Raw genomic sequence first — 18,260 nt, forward strand, 5'->3', positions numbered from 1 at the left:
TTGATGCAATGAAGAAGTTGATTGAACTGTGAAGACTAGAGTTGATCAGGAGATGGTTAATGATGTCATCTGAAGCAAACTCCAAAGGCTGGGGTTGACCGGACGATGGCTGATGATGTCATCTGAGGCTGATGGGATGAAGGAGGTGATGAAACTGCGAAGGCTTGGTGGCGATGGGGAGGTTGAGGGTCGCTCATAATGATTGCATGAATGAACTAGAGGAAGAGAAGGCCATTTTTAAACGAGACGGCAGCAATGTGATAGGCTAACAATGAGGGAGTGGAGCAGTGCTATTGGATAGATGTGACCAAGTGATGATTACGAGAAGTAATGAGTGAGCATGCATGGAGGAGTGATTTGAAATGGTATGAGAATAAACAATAAAACGAGTGTGCAAAATATAGTCTTCCTGTCTGGACTTTTGCTAGAGCTGCTTTTAATGCTGACACATAAGCACACCTAACAACTGATTCAGAGAAGAGGTTTGAGCAGATGGAGTCACCTGTTGAACAAACTCTGATTGTTTTCATTGTCAAACATGATGAGAAGATGTCGGCATTGTGGGAGTCTGACACCAAAGGAAGTCATGAAACAAATCGGCCCTGATTTTCCCAATCCGTGCGTCTCTAATATATATAAATATATATTTATCATCTAATATAATAATCTTGTGCACTTTTTAGGACTTCAAAGGCTCCTTACATTTCTTTTTTTTTGTCCCTTAATTTCTCTTTAACCTTTTTCGTGTTTCTTTTTTTAGCTGTCAATCACCTGCCTCTGTGTCCGCAGTCTTTCACTGACATAAAAATGATAAATTATATAAACTGGTTAAATAAAATTAAGATTAAAAAATATAGAAAGAAGTAAAAAAATAATTGTTAAATATAAAATAATCATTCTTGTAATGAGTCTCTTTATTTCTAATGTATTTCTTCTTTTGTCTATGCATTGTTGTTTTCTGATTGAATCTTTAATTTATTCCTCTCTAGGTTTACACACAATTCAAATTGAATATCTTTCATTACTGTATTTTGGTATTTCTTCATCATGTTTCTTTACTGAAGACTCACTTTGTTTGTACGGTGGCGACACCTGCTGGTCAAAGGCCGCTAATGTCACCATATCGATATTAAACTGGAAAATGTATTTCTCGTTGTTTTTCTTTTAACTTAAATTAACAAACCAATCAATATGAAACACATTTTAACTTCAGAAAGGTCCCCGAGGATGAGACTATTCAACCTCTAATAACTAGAAGAAGACTTTCTTCTTTTATTTTGAAAGGTTTGACAGTCTGGTTAATAAAATGGAAAGCATCTAATAATTGAAACACTGAACATTTGGATGACAAAGACGAATGCACAATGACAGCTTAGTAAATCGAATAAACGTTGAACCTCTTTGTAACCACATCACGAGGTCAAAGGTTACCTACAAAGATTTTCTTTGTTGTTGCAAAGTCACACAAAAGCTCTGAGAAACAAATCAAAGAAAAACTTGGCCTGATCTGCAGGAACATGACGTTCACCACAGATGATACAGATTTAACACACCTCACATCTCTCCTTTTTGGATTTGCTTAACTCGTTTTTGCAATAAATAATTCCTTTTCTTTGGTAAAATTCTGACTCCTCCCGTCTTTTGTTATTACCCAGGAGCCAGGTTATGACAACAATGAAATGTAAGAGTACTCGTGCATATTTAGTTATTGTGTAGCCAATTAGAGACAGAGTAGGAAGGGTCATCCCTTCACCATACTAGAAAATAAATGTCAGCATAAAAACTGAATATTGTGAATCAATGATGAATTATACCCGACCCTGCAATACACCACAGGCGACACGTGGAGGACTGTTTCATCTCTGACGAAGGTGTACCATAAATTATGAGCAACAGGTGGACAATTCTACGGACTTTGTTTATTGAACCAGGAGGAAAATAAAAAATAAATACATCGGCACCAAAGAGACAAATTAAAGACTTTCATTTCTGTTGTGATCATTCTCATACAGCACGTTACAAAAGAGTTCAGACGTGTGGAGGAGCTCTCCAAGACAAAATGTGCCGGGCAGTGAGGCATTCTCACAGGTGAGATAGATCTTGACCATGAAGTGTTTCAAATAAAGAGAGCCTTCACAGAGGTCGGTGTTTGTTCAATGATTTACTTCCGTCCATATGGAGAATCTCATAGCGGTCAATTTGAGGCATTACAACAAAAATATCACTCAAGGTTGAATTTCTTTCTCCGCTGAATTATGGCATCTGTTCTGAATTAAATGGACATATATTTATACATGGGAATGCATCGTGGTCAAAAACAAACAAACAAAAAACGTGAATTGACCGTCAAAAGTTGTGAAGATTCGGCAAATTCCTCCCCCAGAGAATTATCAGGAAAAACAAAGCACATTTATTTTGATTGCAAATATTTTTTTTTACAAACGCTCGAGTCGATAACAGCCCACCACAGGAAGTCCGCTTCTGTATCACACAATGCCAAATCACAGGCTAATTTACACCTTCAGCTCGCATTCACCAATGTGTACATTTTTTTTTCTGTAGAAAACTTTTTTCTTCCTTTTTACAGAGTAATAAAAAAAGTTAAGGCAAGATGCATCAAACAGAAATCTGGAGGCTGTGGACGAGCCTCTGCAGGGGTTCTGGAGCAGAAGCAGCTCCCGCTCGCTCTCTGTCTCAGGCATCTTACTCTGACGGGAGGGGAGGAAGAGGAGGAGGAGGAGGAGAGGGAGGTGGTGGAGGAGGGAGGGTGGGGTGGGGCGGGGTCATCAAAGGTGTCCACTTCTACTCCTCCTCCCCTCCGATCCCTGTCCATGAGTCTGCTCAAACTCCCCTCTTTGGCACTTAAGCTGGCAGACTCAGCTTCTTCCCTTTCAGAACTGAAACGAGACAAACGAGCAGATTAGAAGCAGAAAAAAAGTCAATGTGGACACACGATGTTGAGATCTGTCTGGACTCAACAGCAACAAAATTAAAGTACGAGACATCTGATATTTCTTGTCTTCCGACTACTCAAAGTGCTTTTACACGGCAGGTCACTCCTACACATTCACACACTGATGGTAGAGGCTGCTGAGTAAAGAGACCATCAGAAGTAACTCATCCATTCACACGCCGCCGACAAAGCAGGGGGGAGCAACTTTTGTGGTTAAGTGTCTTGCCCAAGGACACATCAAGCATGCGGCTGCAGGAGCTGGGGATCGAGCCCCCGACCTTCAGGTTGAGAGACGACCGACTCTACCAACTGAGCCACAGCCGCCCCTTCTTTCTACATTAAAAAACTGCACCATCATGCACAGAGTCTAAATTGCACAAAATCATTGGAATCACTGACGTACGGAAACGTTCCAAATGTTTTTTGTGCAATTAAAACTGTGCACGAGTCTGCCTGCAGTATGTGATGGCTTCTGTCGCTCCTATGCACTTGTCCTATGACATATAGTAGTTTTTTTATTTTTAAAGTTTCTGCACTTTATCTTGCCATTCAATGCACATACTGTCTAAATTCCCTGCATAGTTAACTTCATCATTCATTTTGTACTTGTATATATCCCCTATTTTTATTTATCTGATCTATTCTGTTTCATTTGTATTTTGTATGACCTTATTACTCGTCTGTGCTGCTGCAACGCCCGAATTTCCCCTCTGGGGATCAATAAAGTACTATTCTATCCACTTTTAAATACTTGTGAAACGACAGAGATTGTCTCGCTTTTAAAACACGTGGTGTCAAAAAAAGTATCAGAAACGTTTGACTGCTTTATTTTACCCTGCAGAGTGCAAGAGTCAGTCTACTGCTGTCTCAGGCTTACAGATCGAGGCAGCAACTCCTGTGATTTGCAAGGGAAATGACTGCATATGGAGTCGTGTGTCTTTTAAAAGAACAACATTACAGCTGTTAAAAGTAATCATCCTCTAAAACACAAAAGGTCTATCCGTGTAGGGATCCCTTCTGTGATGCTTTCTGACACAACAACGACTTTTAGTGGCTTAATTCGCAACATTTTCCCCTAAAGGTTTACGTTGCAGCCATCACATGTGGCTGCAAGATCAAGCGATCTACAGGAGCAATTTCAATAAAGTCCCAAAAATAGTTTAAAATAGTGGCTAGGTTTTAAAAAGTGCAGTATTGATTTGGTTTCGGAGCCACACAGGTGCTCTACTGAGCGGTAAAAGCAGAGCGCAGTTCTTTACTTTCAGATTTAACCCTGATTTTTACGATCGACTGTCACAGAACTCTTCTCGAAGGTAAGACGTGACATTAAAAATCAACGCGGAAGTAGTGGAATTCTGAGTAAACCTACCACCAGAGGAAAAGATTTAAGATGAATAAGAAATGCTGCAGCACTCACCTTTAGTTACATACAAATAGAAGAAGTCGCAGTAGAGGATGGTCTGCACCACCCCAGCGACGATGGCGATCATGTCGAAGAAGCCCTCAAAGTAGAACCTCCATATCCAGTTGATGAGGTAAAGCGCTCTGTAGAGTCCCAGGAAGAACAGGTAGTGGGTGGTGATGGTCTCCGCCTCACCCGTCTTACTGATCATGAAGAGCTGGGGCAGGATGGCCACCGACTCCAGGTAGATGGAGAACGTCCACAGAATCTGAGGTGGAGAGAGAGAGAGAGACAGAGAGAGAGACAGAGAGAGAGACACACAGAGAGAGAGAGAGAGAGAGAGAGAGAGAGACACAGACAGAGAGAGAGAGAGAGAGAGAGAGAGAGAGAGAGAGAGAAAACAATAATTAGAGAGGAGCACAGCTGAACAGTTGAACCCTCTCTAACAGATAGGTGCGCCCCTTGACCTTAAAATGCAAAGTCATAGTGGTTGGTGTGCGCGCCCCATGTACGAAGGCAAATTCCTCCAAGCAGGCGGCCCGGGTTCAAATCCGACCTGTGGCTCCTTTCCTGCATGTCTGTCCCCACTTTCTCGCTCCCCAATTTCCAAGTCTATCAACTGTCCTTTCTCTAAATATAGGCATAAAAGCCCAAAAAGAAACCTTTAAAAAAAAATGTTAAAAAAAGGGAAGAGAAAGAACACTGTGACATTGCCACATAATGTTTGAGTGTCTGTAAAAATGACGAATAATGACTGGAGTGTTTCAAAGAAGAAAAAAATGTTGTTGAAACATTTGTATCCTTTAAGTATAAGAACGGAAATATTCCACTGTTGTAAAAAAAAGTGTACGTGTGGGTATCAACGGGTATGATGATGAATATGGCCGAGGTTATAAATGCAGGATGTGGCTCAGGGGGAAATGGAAGGAGAATCGAGGAGAGTGCCTCGAGGAAAAAGAACGTAAAGTGTCCGTGTCTCCGGTTTAGAAAATGGGTGTTTTTTTCTTCTTATTGTTGATTTGAGTTGTGGGTGAAATATCCTGAAAGAACTGTTTGTGTTCAGGTTCAGTTTGAAGGCAAGAAGACGATCCGAACTGTTCCAGCTCTCCGCTTTATGGAATGTTAAAGGACCAAACAGGATGGTGCAAACAACGACCTTGGTGGTTAAACACCAAACATTTAGAAGCACACGCGTCTCTGCTGTGTGACTGAAGTAGCGGCGTGTGTTTTTGCGGCGTGTGTCTCACCTCCAGGGGAGAGAAGTCGTGGTTAACCAGGAAAGCCAGGCCACCGACAGGGACGACCAGGAACTCCACTCTGAACGTGTCGTGGTTCCCATCGTAAGTGGCCTTGAACTTCAGGTAGATCAGGTACACGGTGGCGTACGCACATCCGATGTAGATGACCTGACGACACAGAGAACGCTACACATGAGACAGTCGTTCATACAAAAGCCGGTTACATCTCGCTGGGCTACATCATCCTTTAGCAAACACAGGCGGGTCAGCTGTACGGCGTTTGCTTGATGCTACACAGGATATGTGCATAGTGCGAGAGTTTCACCTTCATGCTGGTGTTGTAGAGAGAGATGAAGGCGGTGAGCAGGTCCAGGTAGCGAGTGGTGAACACTAAGGCGAACAGGACCTGACTTTTCCCAGAAATACCTGTGAGGAGACAGCAGAGGACACCACAAACATTTCAACAGACGGCTCAAAGAGTGCACTTCGGATCCCTGACGATCTTTGTGTGCCTTGCTGATGTAAACCACAAACACACCTCTACGGCTCTCTAACAACACATCATGTCTCTGCAAGAGGAACAAAACGTTCAAGTCACTGGTTCTGCAATCCACCCTTCCTGCAGCCAGCAAGTGCACAGACATCACTGTGTGGTTCTCAACTGGTGGGTCAGGACTCAAAGCGGGTCGGGAGGTGGTTTTTTAGGGGGTCGTGGATAAAATAGATCTTGCAAAACGTCTATGCTGCACTTTTATTTAAAGAACATGTGCAGTAGTAGGGTTGTTTATTCACACTCAGTAGGTGAGGCTTAGTGGCGGTGATGCATTTTAACGCTGGTCATCTGCCAGCAAATGACAAGAGAAGATAAAGGATAATGTATAGGTTTGTTTTTATGCTGCCTGTTAATATGGAGAAATGCAAATATGACACCATTAAGGACTAAAAAGAACAACAAAATCTGCTGTACTGGCATGTTTTGTAACTTCTCGCCAAACTGCAAAAGCTTTTAAATTAAATACATTTTAACGGTTGAAAATGTTGAGAAATGTGGGTCCTGGTTTGTCATTCAGGAGGAGTAGGTGGGTCCTGACTGAGGCTAGACCAGTTAAGATCCACTGAATTAAAAGGAACATCTGTGATGTAAAAAAAAAAAAAAAAAAAAAAAAAAAAAGCAAATGTGTAGTTCCCCAAAGACGGTGTAGCTCGTCATCCTTAGCTGTACTAGAAGCATGTCTCACTGTTTATCTTGTTGTGTTGGCAGGCGACAACACATCCCCCTCAGACACACCCACTGTCAGACTGCAAAAAGGAGGGGTGGGATCAGTGAGCACTACATTCATAGTAGACAAATATGCACCTCACTGACACCTGCAGACTTTGTCAGAACAGGTTATTCAGATGTCAAACGACCCATTCTCGTCTTTGCATAAATGCAAAGAAACAAAAAAAAAATAGCTGAGATGTCGGTCCTGCAGAGAAAATCCTTCATGTGTATGATCTGAGGTGGTTGCCAATAAGCTGTAGGCTGTCAACCTGGCAGGTGTAAGACCCCTCACGTCGATCAGTATTATAAAAATGTTATAATAAGTAACTTTTAAGCGTTGCAGCCAGCTCCGTGACAAACCCCTTCTTTATCTGATGATGACTGAATTGTCTCATCAAATGGACTTTCAGTGTTCCTGCAGGAAGTGTCCAGATCGGTCATCGCCTAAAATATTTTAACCATCTTGTTTTCCTAAAAACTGCAGAGATGTGAATCTAAATGTTCATTTCAGTCTCTGTACACTGTGCTCAAATTAGCTGCCGATAGGCTAACTTGTGACGCAAAGACGGCTCTGTAGTTTAGGTGGTTAAAGGTCAGAGGTCAGTTTGTGTTTACATCATCATGAGATGTATACACAAAGAGAGGGTGACTTCTAATGAACATCAGACCTTTTAGCACTTGAAGTTTTTATTTTATTACTGAGTCATTTGTACATTTATACACCCAGCCTGCGTTGGCTTACATGACACCATGAATTCAAAACTGTCCAGGATCAGAGTGCAGCGCAGGACTTTTCAATGTCGTGCACCTCTTCTTTTCCCGGCTTTTGAGAAAATAATTGGCTTATCATCTTTCCTACACAATATTTCAAGTTATTGACAAGCGATTTCACGAAACAATAACTCTCTCAGGTCGTCTCATTTCGTACAGTTTCATCCAAATCACAAAGTCTGGGTTAGGGCTATTTTGGAATCAACCAACCTTTACGGGCGGGAAGAGTACTGTATGACAGAAGAGGATCTTTGGTTTCAGGTTTAATTTCATAGAATTCAGGTGTAAAATTCTGTTTGATCTGCACACCTGTTCTCATCTGATCTTTCTTCAGCCTCAAAATGCATGTTAACAGATTGCATGTGGACATAGAGACAAGCTCTCTCTGTCCGTAGCAACACATCTGTATCTGGTTGAATTCTTGTACTGATGCTCAAGTCCAACATGCAAACGATTTGACTGGCATGCAGATCTGTGAGCTTTAATCTCGTGCAAACAGCAGCCGTGACATAACTCAAGAGGTGATACAGCTCTGACCTTTGACCCGCGAAACACACAGAGCAGAGGTTTTTTGGTTTTTTTTTTTTTTATCGTGATAACGCAACAAACAGCCCTGCAGAGTGGAACGCATTCAGTCAATGGGTTTACAACTCAAAGTGTCAACCTGTGAGTACTCCCTGCTGCCACGTCAGAGGGGTCACGCTCAGCTGACGTAAAGGAAAACACTGGGGAGCAGAGGAGTTTCTCTAATGTAATTTATATGAGGAAGACAGACCCCTCTGGTCCACAGTGAGGGCTCTGCTACCTATCGAGAGTACCGCTACCACCTGCTTCACTTTCATATATAAATGTACGTCGCATGTAGTCGCGCTCTTAAAGTGACAGTGACACAGTTTACTAGCGAGTGTTAGTCGCAAGCTAGGTTAGCTAACATTAGCCGAAAGTGGCGAACAGGCTCTAATTAGAGTCGAGATTACACAGCAGAGACCTTTGTAATGTCCTTAACATGTACTTTATGACACTATTTTACTGTATGTAAGCTGTTATATAGTAATAAGCCAACTCACCGGCACACGACCTGGTTTTCCATATTTTGAGCAGCAGGATGATGATGGCTGCTAGGTGAGAGAGATCGCCGGTTAGCCTGAAAATGTTCATGTTTTAACCGGATCTCCAGCAGGAAAATAACCGATTAAAGACTCTAAAAAAAAAAGAGCTCAGTTCTTCCCCTATGACGGTGAATTTTGAGACCTGACAGTGCTGAGTGTCACTGTGAGGCTAGAAGAGACGATTCGGGCTTTCGGGAGATGGGAAAATGGCGAGCGAGGCGCGACGTGGCTCGGGGACGTGGCCGAGGCACCGGCACCCAATGCAACACGAGCAGCGACCGGGAGCTCAGCCAATCAGAGCGCAGAGATCCCTCATTAGCATAACTCATGCTGTACCAGGGCCGCATTCAAATACGATGACAAAGGTAGTAAATCTGAGTGTTTCAACCTTCTTGGACATTTCCCAGGAAATACATATTAGCTTTGAGTAGAAAGTACTTTAGATAAATATTTAAATTCGAATTAATATAAAAACAATGTTTTATTATACATATGATGAAATATTACATCAGGAAAGGGTTAGTCTTCTTCAAACATTTTTATTTGCCATTTGTATTCAGTGTACAATAGCAGCAGAAATCCTCAACAAAATATAAATAATTAAGTTTTGACAGTTTCAAGTTGGGATGAGCTCCTTAACACTTCCACTAGCCAATGAGGTCAGCAGTCAGCAGTTCATTTAAAAAACAAGTATGTGATATTGAAAAGTGACATTATTTTTTCGGTGGTAGCACATTAAAGGAACAAAATGTAACTCTGACATCTAGTGTTTAAAATGGGTACTGCAGGCCAAATTTAAAACACAGAGCGCTGTCTCCCCCCCTCCCCCTCCCCCTTCTCTCTAGAGTCGATGCTCACTCAGGTTGCCATGTGGTGGACACTGAAGCTTCAGTGTTTATCCGGCTCTGCATCGGTCTGTAAACCTTTCTGCGTTCTAACCTCTCTCCATTTTTCAAAAACATCTCCAATATTGATCCTAGTTTGAGCTCGTTTCTGCTCGTGGAGCTTATTAGAAACATGCAGAGGCTTTTTAGGTCGGGTATAATCAATTCTATCTGAACCAGTTCTGTTACCCGTTTCCATCACTGCAACACCTGTTGGTTTGACTTGATAACTGGTCTCATATCTGGCAAACTGAGGGGCGTCCAAAACGGCCGGGTGGGGGTGCCTTAAAACCGTCTACCTTCTCTGGTCCAAACAAATCCAGAGCATTCAGGAGCAGAATCTAAAGTTAGAAGGAGGACATACTGGCTGCTGCATTGTTGTCAGAGAAGCCAGCACTTCAACATAACATGTTTCCTTAATGTCTGATCATAGAGTAAGGTCACTTAATTTCACTCACTACACATCTTACTGATTGGACCTAATTATTAAAAAAAGATGTTGCTCTTCCAGATTTTTTGTCAGATTCCCTACATTGTTTTTCGGTTTATACAGTTAAGATAGCTTACAACATAATTTGGTGATGGTCCTAGAAATCAGATCCTCTCATTTAATTAAGAGCACATTTTATTCCATTACACTCTTTTAATACAAATGTTGTTGTCGCATCTATGGCACATTTTTAAATGGCGTATTGTGCAGTTACAGCAAAGGTACACTATGGAGAAGAGAGACATTGTAACTTAAAAAAAAGTAATGAACACAGGATTCTTGCATTCAAACAGTTAATCAAAAGAGATAAAATCCACTCTCACTCAGTTCAGTACACTTACAGGATTCTTCTGCTACAGGATAACTTGACCAGGGGAGCTGCAGCTGTGTGACGTTCTTTGACCTTCAGCTGTTTTCACACATGCACAAAAGTCCTGAAAATGTACCTGGGATCTTTCCTATCAGCCAACTAAAAAGATTTCGTGTGAACTCGTGGCGAGCTGACCTGTGACCCAAGCAGGAAATATTAGGAAAGATTGACCTCGGGCAAGCGGACGAGAGGGATTATGTTTGTATCTAGCGACCGGTTTGATCTTTGTGAACATGATGAAGTAACTTCATTCTCTTTTCTGCTTGTCAGTATTTTCTTTTCCACTCGTCTGTTGTTAATACATCCAATCACAGGCAGCTTGATATCAAGGTAAAAAAAAACAACATTACAGGCTGTGTTCTAATTTAGAAGCTGCATCCTTCAGAGACCAATCACAATACAGCAGCTCATCGAGGGTTGTCCCCATTTTGAAGGCTCCTTCAATTGTGTCCATCTGTCTCTGGCAAACGGGGATCCCTGCAGTGCATCCTGCATGGCCCAAAGTATCCTGAGATGCACGCCAATTCAGACGAGCTGGTCGAGGAATACACTTTCAAATGTGAGTAACTCAATCCAAAAGTTACCAATACTAATGTGGCCATGAAACATCAATCCATCTTTAAACTAATAGAGGTTGAGTTATGTAACGTTGGTTATGTTAGCTAGTTCCGGTGACGCTGTTGAGGTTGCTAGGCAACAGCAGGCAAGCTTAGAAGTGTAAGGGTTAAGGGCAGGGACAAAGTAGACCAGACCGTCATGTATCAATGCAGCCTGAGCGGTCTACTCAGACTACAGGCTGCGTTCTTTTTTGCATGCTACCCCATAAAGTAAGAAACAGCCATAGTGTGCCATCTTGAATTTCCTTATACATCATGTCCTGCCTCCTGAGACGACCCCCTCCTCACATGTGGTGCGGTGAAAACTTCCAACGTTTCTTCATGAGCACCTAAAACTTCACGCTGTGAGGGACATTTGAGAATAAGCAGCTCAGGAAGATTTCAGGGGCAGCGGAGTGCATTTGTGAAAACAGCTTTTGAGTCTATTGTTTTGATCTTCAGCCAGAAATGTACAATATTTGCATAAGGCTCCTTCCCGTCACAGCTCACACAGGAGCAGACGGATAAAGTGAGCGACTAGCAGGAGAATGTAGCACCAATGTTAGCAGCTAAACGTGCGATATGTCAATGATGTATTTTGAAGACTCTAACACTTCCTGTGGTGGCGAAAAACTATGAACCCTGTTGTTGAAGTCAAATTTAGCTTCAAAATCAACAACAAGGAGTCATAACGGCTAACACATTATAATACAAGAATCAACAGCAAACCATTCAGAATGGATAAATCAAGTGTTTTCATACTCTGCCTCTTTGCATAAGATGATAATTAATTAAAGTAAATTCAGATTATCCCGATACACATTACAGAATGATAAAACACTAACAGCAAACACTGCCCACACATAGCAGACGTTACAGTACATACACCTATCACATATTGATATGTCGTAGAGGATTTGATGTTTGCAGGAATATCACTTAAGGCAAATTGCCGTTAAGTTGTTTTTTTTTTGCTTTAAAGGTCACATATCCTCCTCCTCTTCATCCAGATTAAATAAGTCTCAGAGCTCCTCAAAACATGTGTGTGAAGTGTCTTGTTCAAATCCACTCTGATCCTGTATTTGATCATGTCTATAAACCCCTCTATTTCAGCCCTGCTCAGAACAGGCTGTTTCTGTGTCTGTACCTTTAAATGTAAATGAGCTGTGTTTGACCACGCCCCCTCTCTGGAAGGTCTTGGGTGTACTCTGGCTTTCTCGCTCCATGTCCTATTGTTTACGGTGAGAAGGCAGAACAAACACCTAGCTGTGTGAGTGTCACCCACCTGATGGGGGGGTTACTGCCCTTTGTGATGTCATGAAGGGAAAATCTCCAAATGGCCTGTTTGAGCACACATTTTCTAAAAAGTGGAGCAGGCAGAAGACGTAGAAGATGGACTTTTCTCATCATTGGGGGGTTTGAAGACAGACAGACACATGTTAGTTTTAGAGAAACATGGTGAAGAAGATTTAGCAGAATATGTGACCTTTAAAGGGAGAGGTATCACTGTCACACATGATGGCTGGTAAACGTAGGAGCTACAGTACCTGAGCTTCACATCCGACTCAACATTTCTAAACATGCCAGAAATACTGTGTTTCATGAATGAAGCTGAAGATCCACTGAGGTGTAAAATCAAGTCCTCGACAGGTGTTCAGTGAACAGACACCGTGGTCTCCTCCGAGGCCTTGAGAACAAAAACAGCATCATCGAGAACGTAGTAATCGTTGTACATGTCTCCTTCACAGAGGTAAGGCAACCGCGTCACAGACTCCACCTCAAACCCTGCCCTCCAGAAGACCTCGTTGGACATGTTGGTGACTTGCTCCTCCCACGTTTTTCCTTTTACTTTGAGGTGCTCTCTCGGACGCTGCCATCTTCCTCCTGAGACAAACAGAGACAGAATCATTTAATTCAGTAAAGGAATTCATACCACCAAAGTAAAATCAGTGCTTGAATAAAAGCTGCGTCTAGTCGTCTGAAAGGACTGATCACACAATGATCACACAGTGGTGACTGTGTCTGCAGAGACTCTGTCCTCTGACTGCATTTTACTGTTCTGGTTTGTTCTGGTTGACTCGGGACAATTATGGGCGGCGCTGGTGTGTTTCCTCCAATAAGAGCGCAGCAGGTGAGTTTGAGCAAAACATTTGACAGACATCGAGGGCCAACATACACAACTATTTCTTTTAACCAACTAGTGAGGGTGGTGACATTTAAAGTCAACTCAACGTGCACATCCCGACATCGAAGCACTACCTTGGAATAATTTGCACTAAAGTGTTAACAATCTTCTATATCAGAAAAGGGTTAATATGATTCAATGGACTGAAAACTGACAACAGTACTTCTGAGAATAGATGCAATATTTTAAAAAACATGAAGGTTGAATACTGAAGTGTCAATATTTTATTGAAAAAAAATAAAAATTCCCAGACAGTTTGTTTTTGTTATTAATAATTTAAAGAGTTAAATCTTGTTTCACTCAAAGCTGATAAATCTGTTGTTACATCTCAGCCAACTGTATTTTGTAGTAATATAAAACTTACACAAGGGGGCAGCAGAGGGCTTTCTGTACGGTGACGTTGCCAGTGTATTTGACCTGTCACAGGGTCGTCACACCTTGGTATCCAACAGATATCGATATTGTTCTATTTGGACTAGAATCATATCCAGCTTTAAGTTCTGGTTATTGTGAAAACAAATAAAGGCCTGGAAACCTTGGTCAGGTAAACACGTATGATACAAGTTGCAATGTTTCCGACTCACCGACTTCCACGTAAGGCTGGAAGGGAAGCACCGCAGCCAGGATGAGTCGTCCCGTGTTGGGAACAAGCGTTCGCCTGATGTCCTCCAGGAGGTGAAGAGGATCGTCACAGCGGTCCAGCAGGTTCAGACAGCTGACCACGTCATACTGGAAACCCGTCTGCTGCCACTCGTCTATACCCAGCAGTCTGGGAACGACACAAAACAGGAAGTTCAGATGCTAACATGTATCTCTTTCAGGGGGCAAGAGGTAATTCCTAGTTGGTAGAGTCCGTCGTCTCTCAACCAGAAGGTCGGGGGGGGTTCAATCCCCAGCTTCTGGAGAACAGTGTGAGTGCAGGCCAGCGAGGGACTGGGGAGGGGGAAACAATCATGCTTCAGCACAGTAGGGGGGCAGCTTGGCCTTGTGCGAGTGCGTTCATAAGCTTTTATGAAATAGCACAAAACTGCTTTCACAAATTTTCTCAAATTCAGAAATTCCTGCAGATTAAAGGGAGTAATCCTTCCTTGTGTTCTCTACAGGCTTATTTTATGAAAAATCTGAAAATCTGTTCAAGCTCAATTTATTAAACACACATCGTACAAGTTGCTCCCTTTCACGTGTTGCAGAGTGACAAACCTTGAGTTTTTACTTTTAACAAAATAACTTTATGATGTGCTTATTTTGTACATTTGTATCATAGCTAAACAACAAGGAAGCGATATTAACTGAACTGTGCTCCTTTGGATGACGCTTTGACCGAAGATATGACACAGTGTTCATTTTATACACATCTAGAAGGCTGGATGTTGTGCTTAATGCAAATAAACACAAACGGGCACAAAGGAAAATGCTGTCCACCTTTCAGTCTGAGCACAGGTTCTAAAGTTTAAATTCTGTGATTGGCTACTCACTTGTAATTCCTCCTCTGAAGATGCCACTTCATGGGAGCTGAGACCTCAGTCGCATAGACTTCTCTAAAATGAGCTCCCATCACCTCAGTGACGCCTCCGTCCCCGGCTCCGAGGTCCAGCAGTCTCTCAGCTCTCCACTCTGGGCCGATATGGAGCAGCCGCCTGAACTGCTCCTGAGAGAACACGAACATGGAGCCACGACCCAGAAACCTGACACGGGGAGAAGAAGAACTCAGTCAGAGGAGGTTCGAGTTCAGGTGAAACAGAGACAGAGCTGTGTCTGTGATACTCACCCGTTGATGGAGGTTCGGGAGACCAAAGGGCTGAGGACGGTGGAGACGAACGAGTGATAAAGCTGAGTGAACATCCAGCCGGACTTCTCCACGCTGTTCTTCAGGAAAGCTTTAGTGCCTGAGTCCAGGTGGCTCTGAATGAACAGCGGCTGAACGGATTCTCCAAGCAGGTCAGGATAGCACCTGTACCACTGCAAACCACAAAAGAAGCAATTTACATATAAACCTTACTCTATGATCAGACTTTAAGGAAACATGATATGTTGAAGTGCTGGCTTCTCTGATAACAATGCAGCAGCCAGTATGTCCTCCTTCTAACTTTAGATTCTGGTCCTGAATGCTCTGGATTTGTTTGGACCAGAGAAGGTAGTTTTTAAGGCACCCCCACACGGCCGTTTTGGACGCCCCTCGGTTTGAGAGCAGTTATCAGGTCAAACTAACAGGTGTTGCAGTGATGGAAGCGGGCAAGAGAAGTGGTTCAGATAGAAGTGATTGTACCCGACCTAAAAAGCCTCTGCATGTTTCTAATAAGGTCATATTTGCTGTACCCTGAAACAGCAGAATGCACTTACAGCTCACACTTTAAACTCAAAGGACAAATTAAGTTTGGAGATTTTATTTTTAGTCCATATGGCCCAGTCCTATCTGTTACTCATACCTGAAAAAAAAAACAATAACACTGAAAGTCAGACTTTTCTCTAGAAGTAGAAAAAGGAGGATCCTTTCCTCCTGAGCAGCTCTCAGTCTCCTATATACACCAGCATTAGCTTCATGCCGAATCCCATTCAAAAATCTGCCACTTCTAACTTTCGCAGCTTGCCGAATGAAAAAAACAGCCGACTTCTCGACATGCGTTCAGAGGCGCTGCTTGTCAATAGGCAAGGCAGGCAACCGCTTGGCGTCCCCCAGACCAATTGGGGGGGGGGGGGGGGGGGGGGCTGCAGGTCTGACAGAGTTTAAACCACAGCAGTATCTCAAAAAAGTTTTCAATGACAGTAAAAAAAAAAACCCTAAGGTGGTCCAATCTCACACATCTCTAGTTGCCCTGTCAAGCGTTGCATGTATCACTGCTGTGAAAAACAAAGTTTGTCATGGAAGTCGACCAGGGGAAAATGAAGGGTTTTACTGTCCTTTATCATGTTTGGAGAATAATGCTTCTGTATAAAATCTGTAATAAACTTCACATTGATGGCATGAAGCCTCCTGCATGTGGACAGGTGTTGAGAACCAGCATGTTTGCTAAAACACTTAAACAATGTAAAATAAAGTCCATAAAGTCCCCCCCCCCACCACCCTAACCCTACCCCCCCCCCCGACAGACTCTAGAATCGCCCCTGCATGTGTTCACCTGGACTTAAAATACATTTTGTCTTCTTTTTTTTTTTTTAAACGGCTCTTCATTGGGCTCATTGCATGTTGAGATTCCTGGCTGATGGTGAATCATTCATACCTCCTGAGAGTCGATGGCAGCCGCTTCGCTCTCGCTCCCCATGTTGGCGAACAGAGAGCGGACCAGCGGACTGCGGACGTACTTCCCGGTCCACATCCTCCTGATGGAGAGCAGGAAGGCGATGTATCCCAGGACCCAGGCTACAAAAATCAAAGTCCTCAGCTGTAGATGACACATAATAACGGAGAACAAGCCTGAGAAGAGAAGCCGACAGACAGCCGGCCGCAGTGTGGACAAGAGGACTGGGCTGTGGCTTAATAACAGAGGAAGGTAAAGAAGGTAATGGCAGCCAATTGTAAAGCAACACGCCGGAGCATGTCGGCTCTGTCTCCAGCTCCAAGAAAAACAATCAAACAAACCTGAGGGTGTGGCGTATTAAAGACAGCCTGCTGCTATTTACTCTCCATCTTATTGCTGTGAGCCCACTGTCTTATCAACGCAGGACAAATATTTACGTGGTCTTCCCATTTTGACAACAAAAACACACTTCCGTAAGCCGCTCTGTTCTTCTTCTTCTTCTTGTTTTACAGCAGTTTGCATCAATCACGTTGGAGCATTACCGCCACCCTGTGTTGCTGAGTTTTGGCTCTGACCCTGGACTTCATTACTAATCCCCATAATAATAACAATAATAATAATAATAATAAAAACTACATTATATCAACGTCATTCAACTTCCACGCCTCTCCCCATACTATTTACAATTCCTATCCCTCCCTGACCCCCTTTTCCTCCTTACCCATTACACCCTGTGAAACACCCCTGTGTCCCCCTTCTCTAAGTATCTAATCCCGTACCCTCTCACCCATGTTCAATAAACCCTTCAGTGTTACTTCCTTCATCCCTGAACCCCTCAGTTTATTCCTCATCCCCTCACAAGTATAATAATAATATGCATTCCCCACCCCTCATCCCGTCTTGTCATGTGGTTAACCTCCTCAATGTAGACTCTGAGAGGGCCTGAAGGCCTCTCTCTCTCTTTCCCTCTCTCTCAGCAGCCCCCCCCCCCTCTTCTCCTGTAACCCTCCTTATGCAAAAACTTATTTTGCTGCATCGACAACTATTTCAGTTCTCTCTGACTTTCTCTCAGCTTCAGTGGCACAGTGAAGTTAATCAGGATGAGAAGGAAGGATGAGAACTTAATCTTGTCTTTGGAGAAACAGTACTCTACTCTTTACTGGATTGGAAAATCTGTGGAAATACAGTTCACATGCTTTACCAGGTGAAGGATATTTGAAGCTGCAACTGGTGTTCTGACAACAAAGGACAAAGACTAACAAAGGTTTTCGATCTGTAAATTATTATTTCAAAACCCTAATCAGAACTAACACAAGAGCATGAAACATTCTTTTATGATTTAAACGATATAACTTCACCGATAATGGCAGCTTCTATTGGCTCTGAAGCTCTGCCCATGCAGGCAACAGTGAGGTAGAGGAATGACAGAGCCAGGTAGAGGGAAGTCACAGAAGGATTGGGATTTTCTACACCACAAGGTTCCCAAATTTACTGGAGCCAGAGACTGGAGCATCTGCCTCCGGCATGTCTTTCAGTTTCTGAATGTCTTTCAATTTCAGTAACGAGGGAAAATACAAATATCTCGTTCTTACTTTAGTCTGTTGAGACAAAGCGTTTCTTTTAAGAGGAAGAGGAAACGATTCATTTGTAATGAACGATCTTAAAATTGTGTTATCAACTTTACTGTCTAAGAAATTATAGCTGTCAATAAAAAGATTAGGAGTATTAATGACAGAAGAATAGTGTAATGTCCCTTTAACCA

The 18,260-nt window shown here is 42.7% G+C and overlaps 2 protein-coding genes across 4 annotated transcripts; both read right to left on the bottom strand.

Annotated features, from left to right (window-relative positions):
- Positions 1-1,899: 1,899 nt before the first annotated feature.
- Positions 1,900-8,962, bottom strand: LOC109989034 (ER lumen protein-retaining receptor 2). Its single transcript, XM_020640642.3, has 5 exons — positions 8,696-8,962; positions 5,919-6,019; positions 5,603-5,761; positions 4,371-4,623; positions 1,900-2,897 (listed from the first exon to the last, which is right to left on the bottom strand). The coding sequence occupies exons 1-5, from the start codon at positions 8,784-8,786 to the stop codon at positions 2,863-2,865; spliced, it is 639 nt and encodes a 212-aa protein (XP_020496298.1). The 5' UTR covers positions 8,787-8,962; the 3' UTR covers positions 1,900-2,862.
- Positions 8,963-10,228: 1,266 nt separating this feature from the next.
- mettl9 (methyltransferase 9, His-X-His N1-histidine) lies at positions 10,229-16,998 on the bottom strand. 3 transcript variants are annotated; one of them, XM_020640320.3, is made up of 6 exons: positions 16,840-16,998; positions 16,481-16,642; positions 15,031-15,221; positions 14,738-14,947; positions 13,847-14,031; positions 10,229-12,961 (listed from the first exon to the last, which is right to left on the bottom strand). In XM_020640320.3, exons 2-6 carry the CDS (start codon positions 16,574-16,576, stop codon positions 12,732-12,734), a joined length of 912 nt encoding a protein of 303 aa, XP_020495976.1. In that variant the 5' UTR covers positions 16,577-16,642; positions 16,840-16,998; the 3' UTR covers positions 10,229-12,731. The 3 variants fall into 3 exon arrangements, with proteins under 3 accessions (XP_020495976.1, XP_020495984.1, XP_020495992.1); XM_020640328.3 differs by having other exon boundaries at positions 16,481-16,620; positions 16,840-16,988; XM_020640336.3 differs by having other exon boundaries at positions 16,481-16,995.
- Positions 16,999-18,260: the final 1,262 nt, after the last annotated feature.

The sequence above is a fragment of the Labrus bergylta genome, chromosome 21, assembly GCF_963930695.1.
Source record: "Labrus bergylta chromosome 21, fLabBer1.1, whole genome shotgun sequence".
Taxonomy (NCBI): domain Eukaryota; kingdom Metazoa; phylum Chordata; class Actinopteri; order Labriformes; family Labridae; genus Labrus; species Labrus bergylta.

Excerpts from the sequence above, each read along its gene's own strand:
- LOC109989034 (XM_020640642.3), bottom strand. The coding sequence starts at position 8,786 with ATGAACATTTTCAGGCTAACCGGCGATCTCTCTCACCTAGCAGCCATC. Across the intron at positions 5,762-5,918 it reads TCTACAACACCAGCATGAAG|GTCATCTACATCGGATGTGC; the intron begins GTGAAACTCTCG and ends CTGTGTCGTCAG. Across the intron at positions 4,624-5,602 it reads ACGACTTCTCTCCCCTGGAG|ATTCTGTGGACGTTCTCCAT; the intron begins GTGAGACACACG and ends TCTCCACCTCAG.
- mettl9 (XM_020640336.3), bottom strand. The coding sequence starts at position 16,657 with ATGTGTCATCTACAGCTGAGGACTTTGATTTTTGTAGCCTGGGTCCTG. Across the intron at positions 14,032-14,737 it reads CTTCAGAGGAGGAATTACAA|ACTGCTGGGTATAGACGAGT; the intron begins GTGAGTAGCCAA and ends TGTCGTTCCCAG. Across the intron at positions 12,962-13,846 it reads CCAGCCTTACGTGGAAGTCG|GAGGAAGATGGCAGCGTCCG; the intron begins GTGAGTCGGAAA and ends TGTTTGTCTCAG.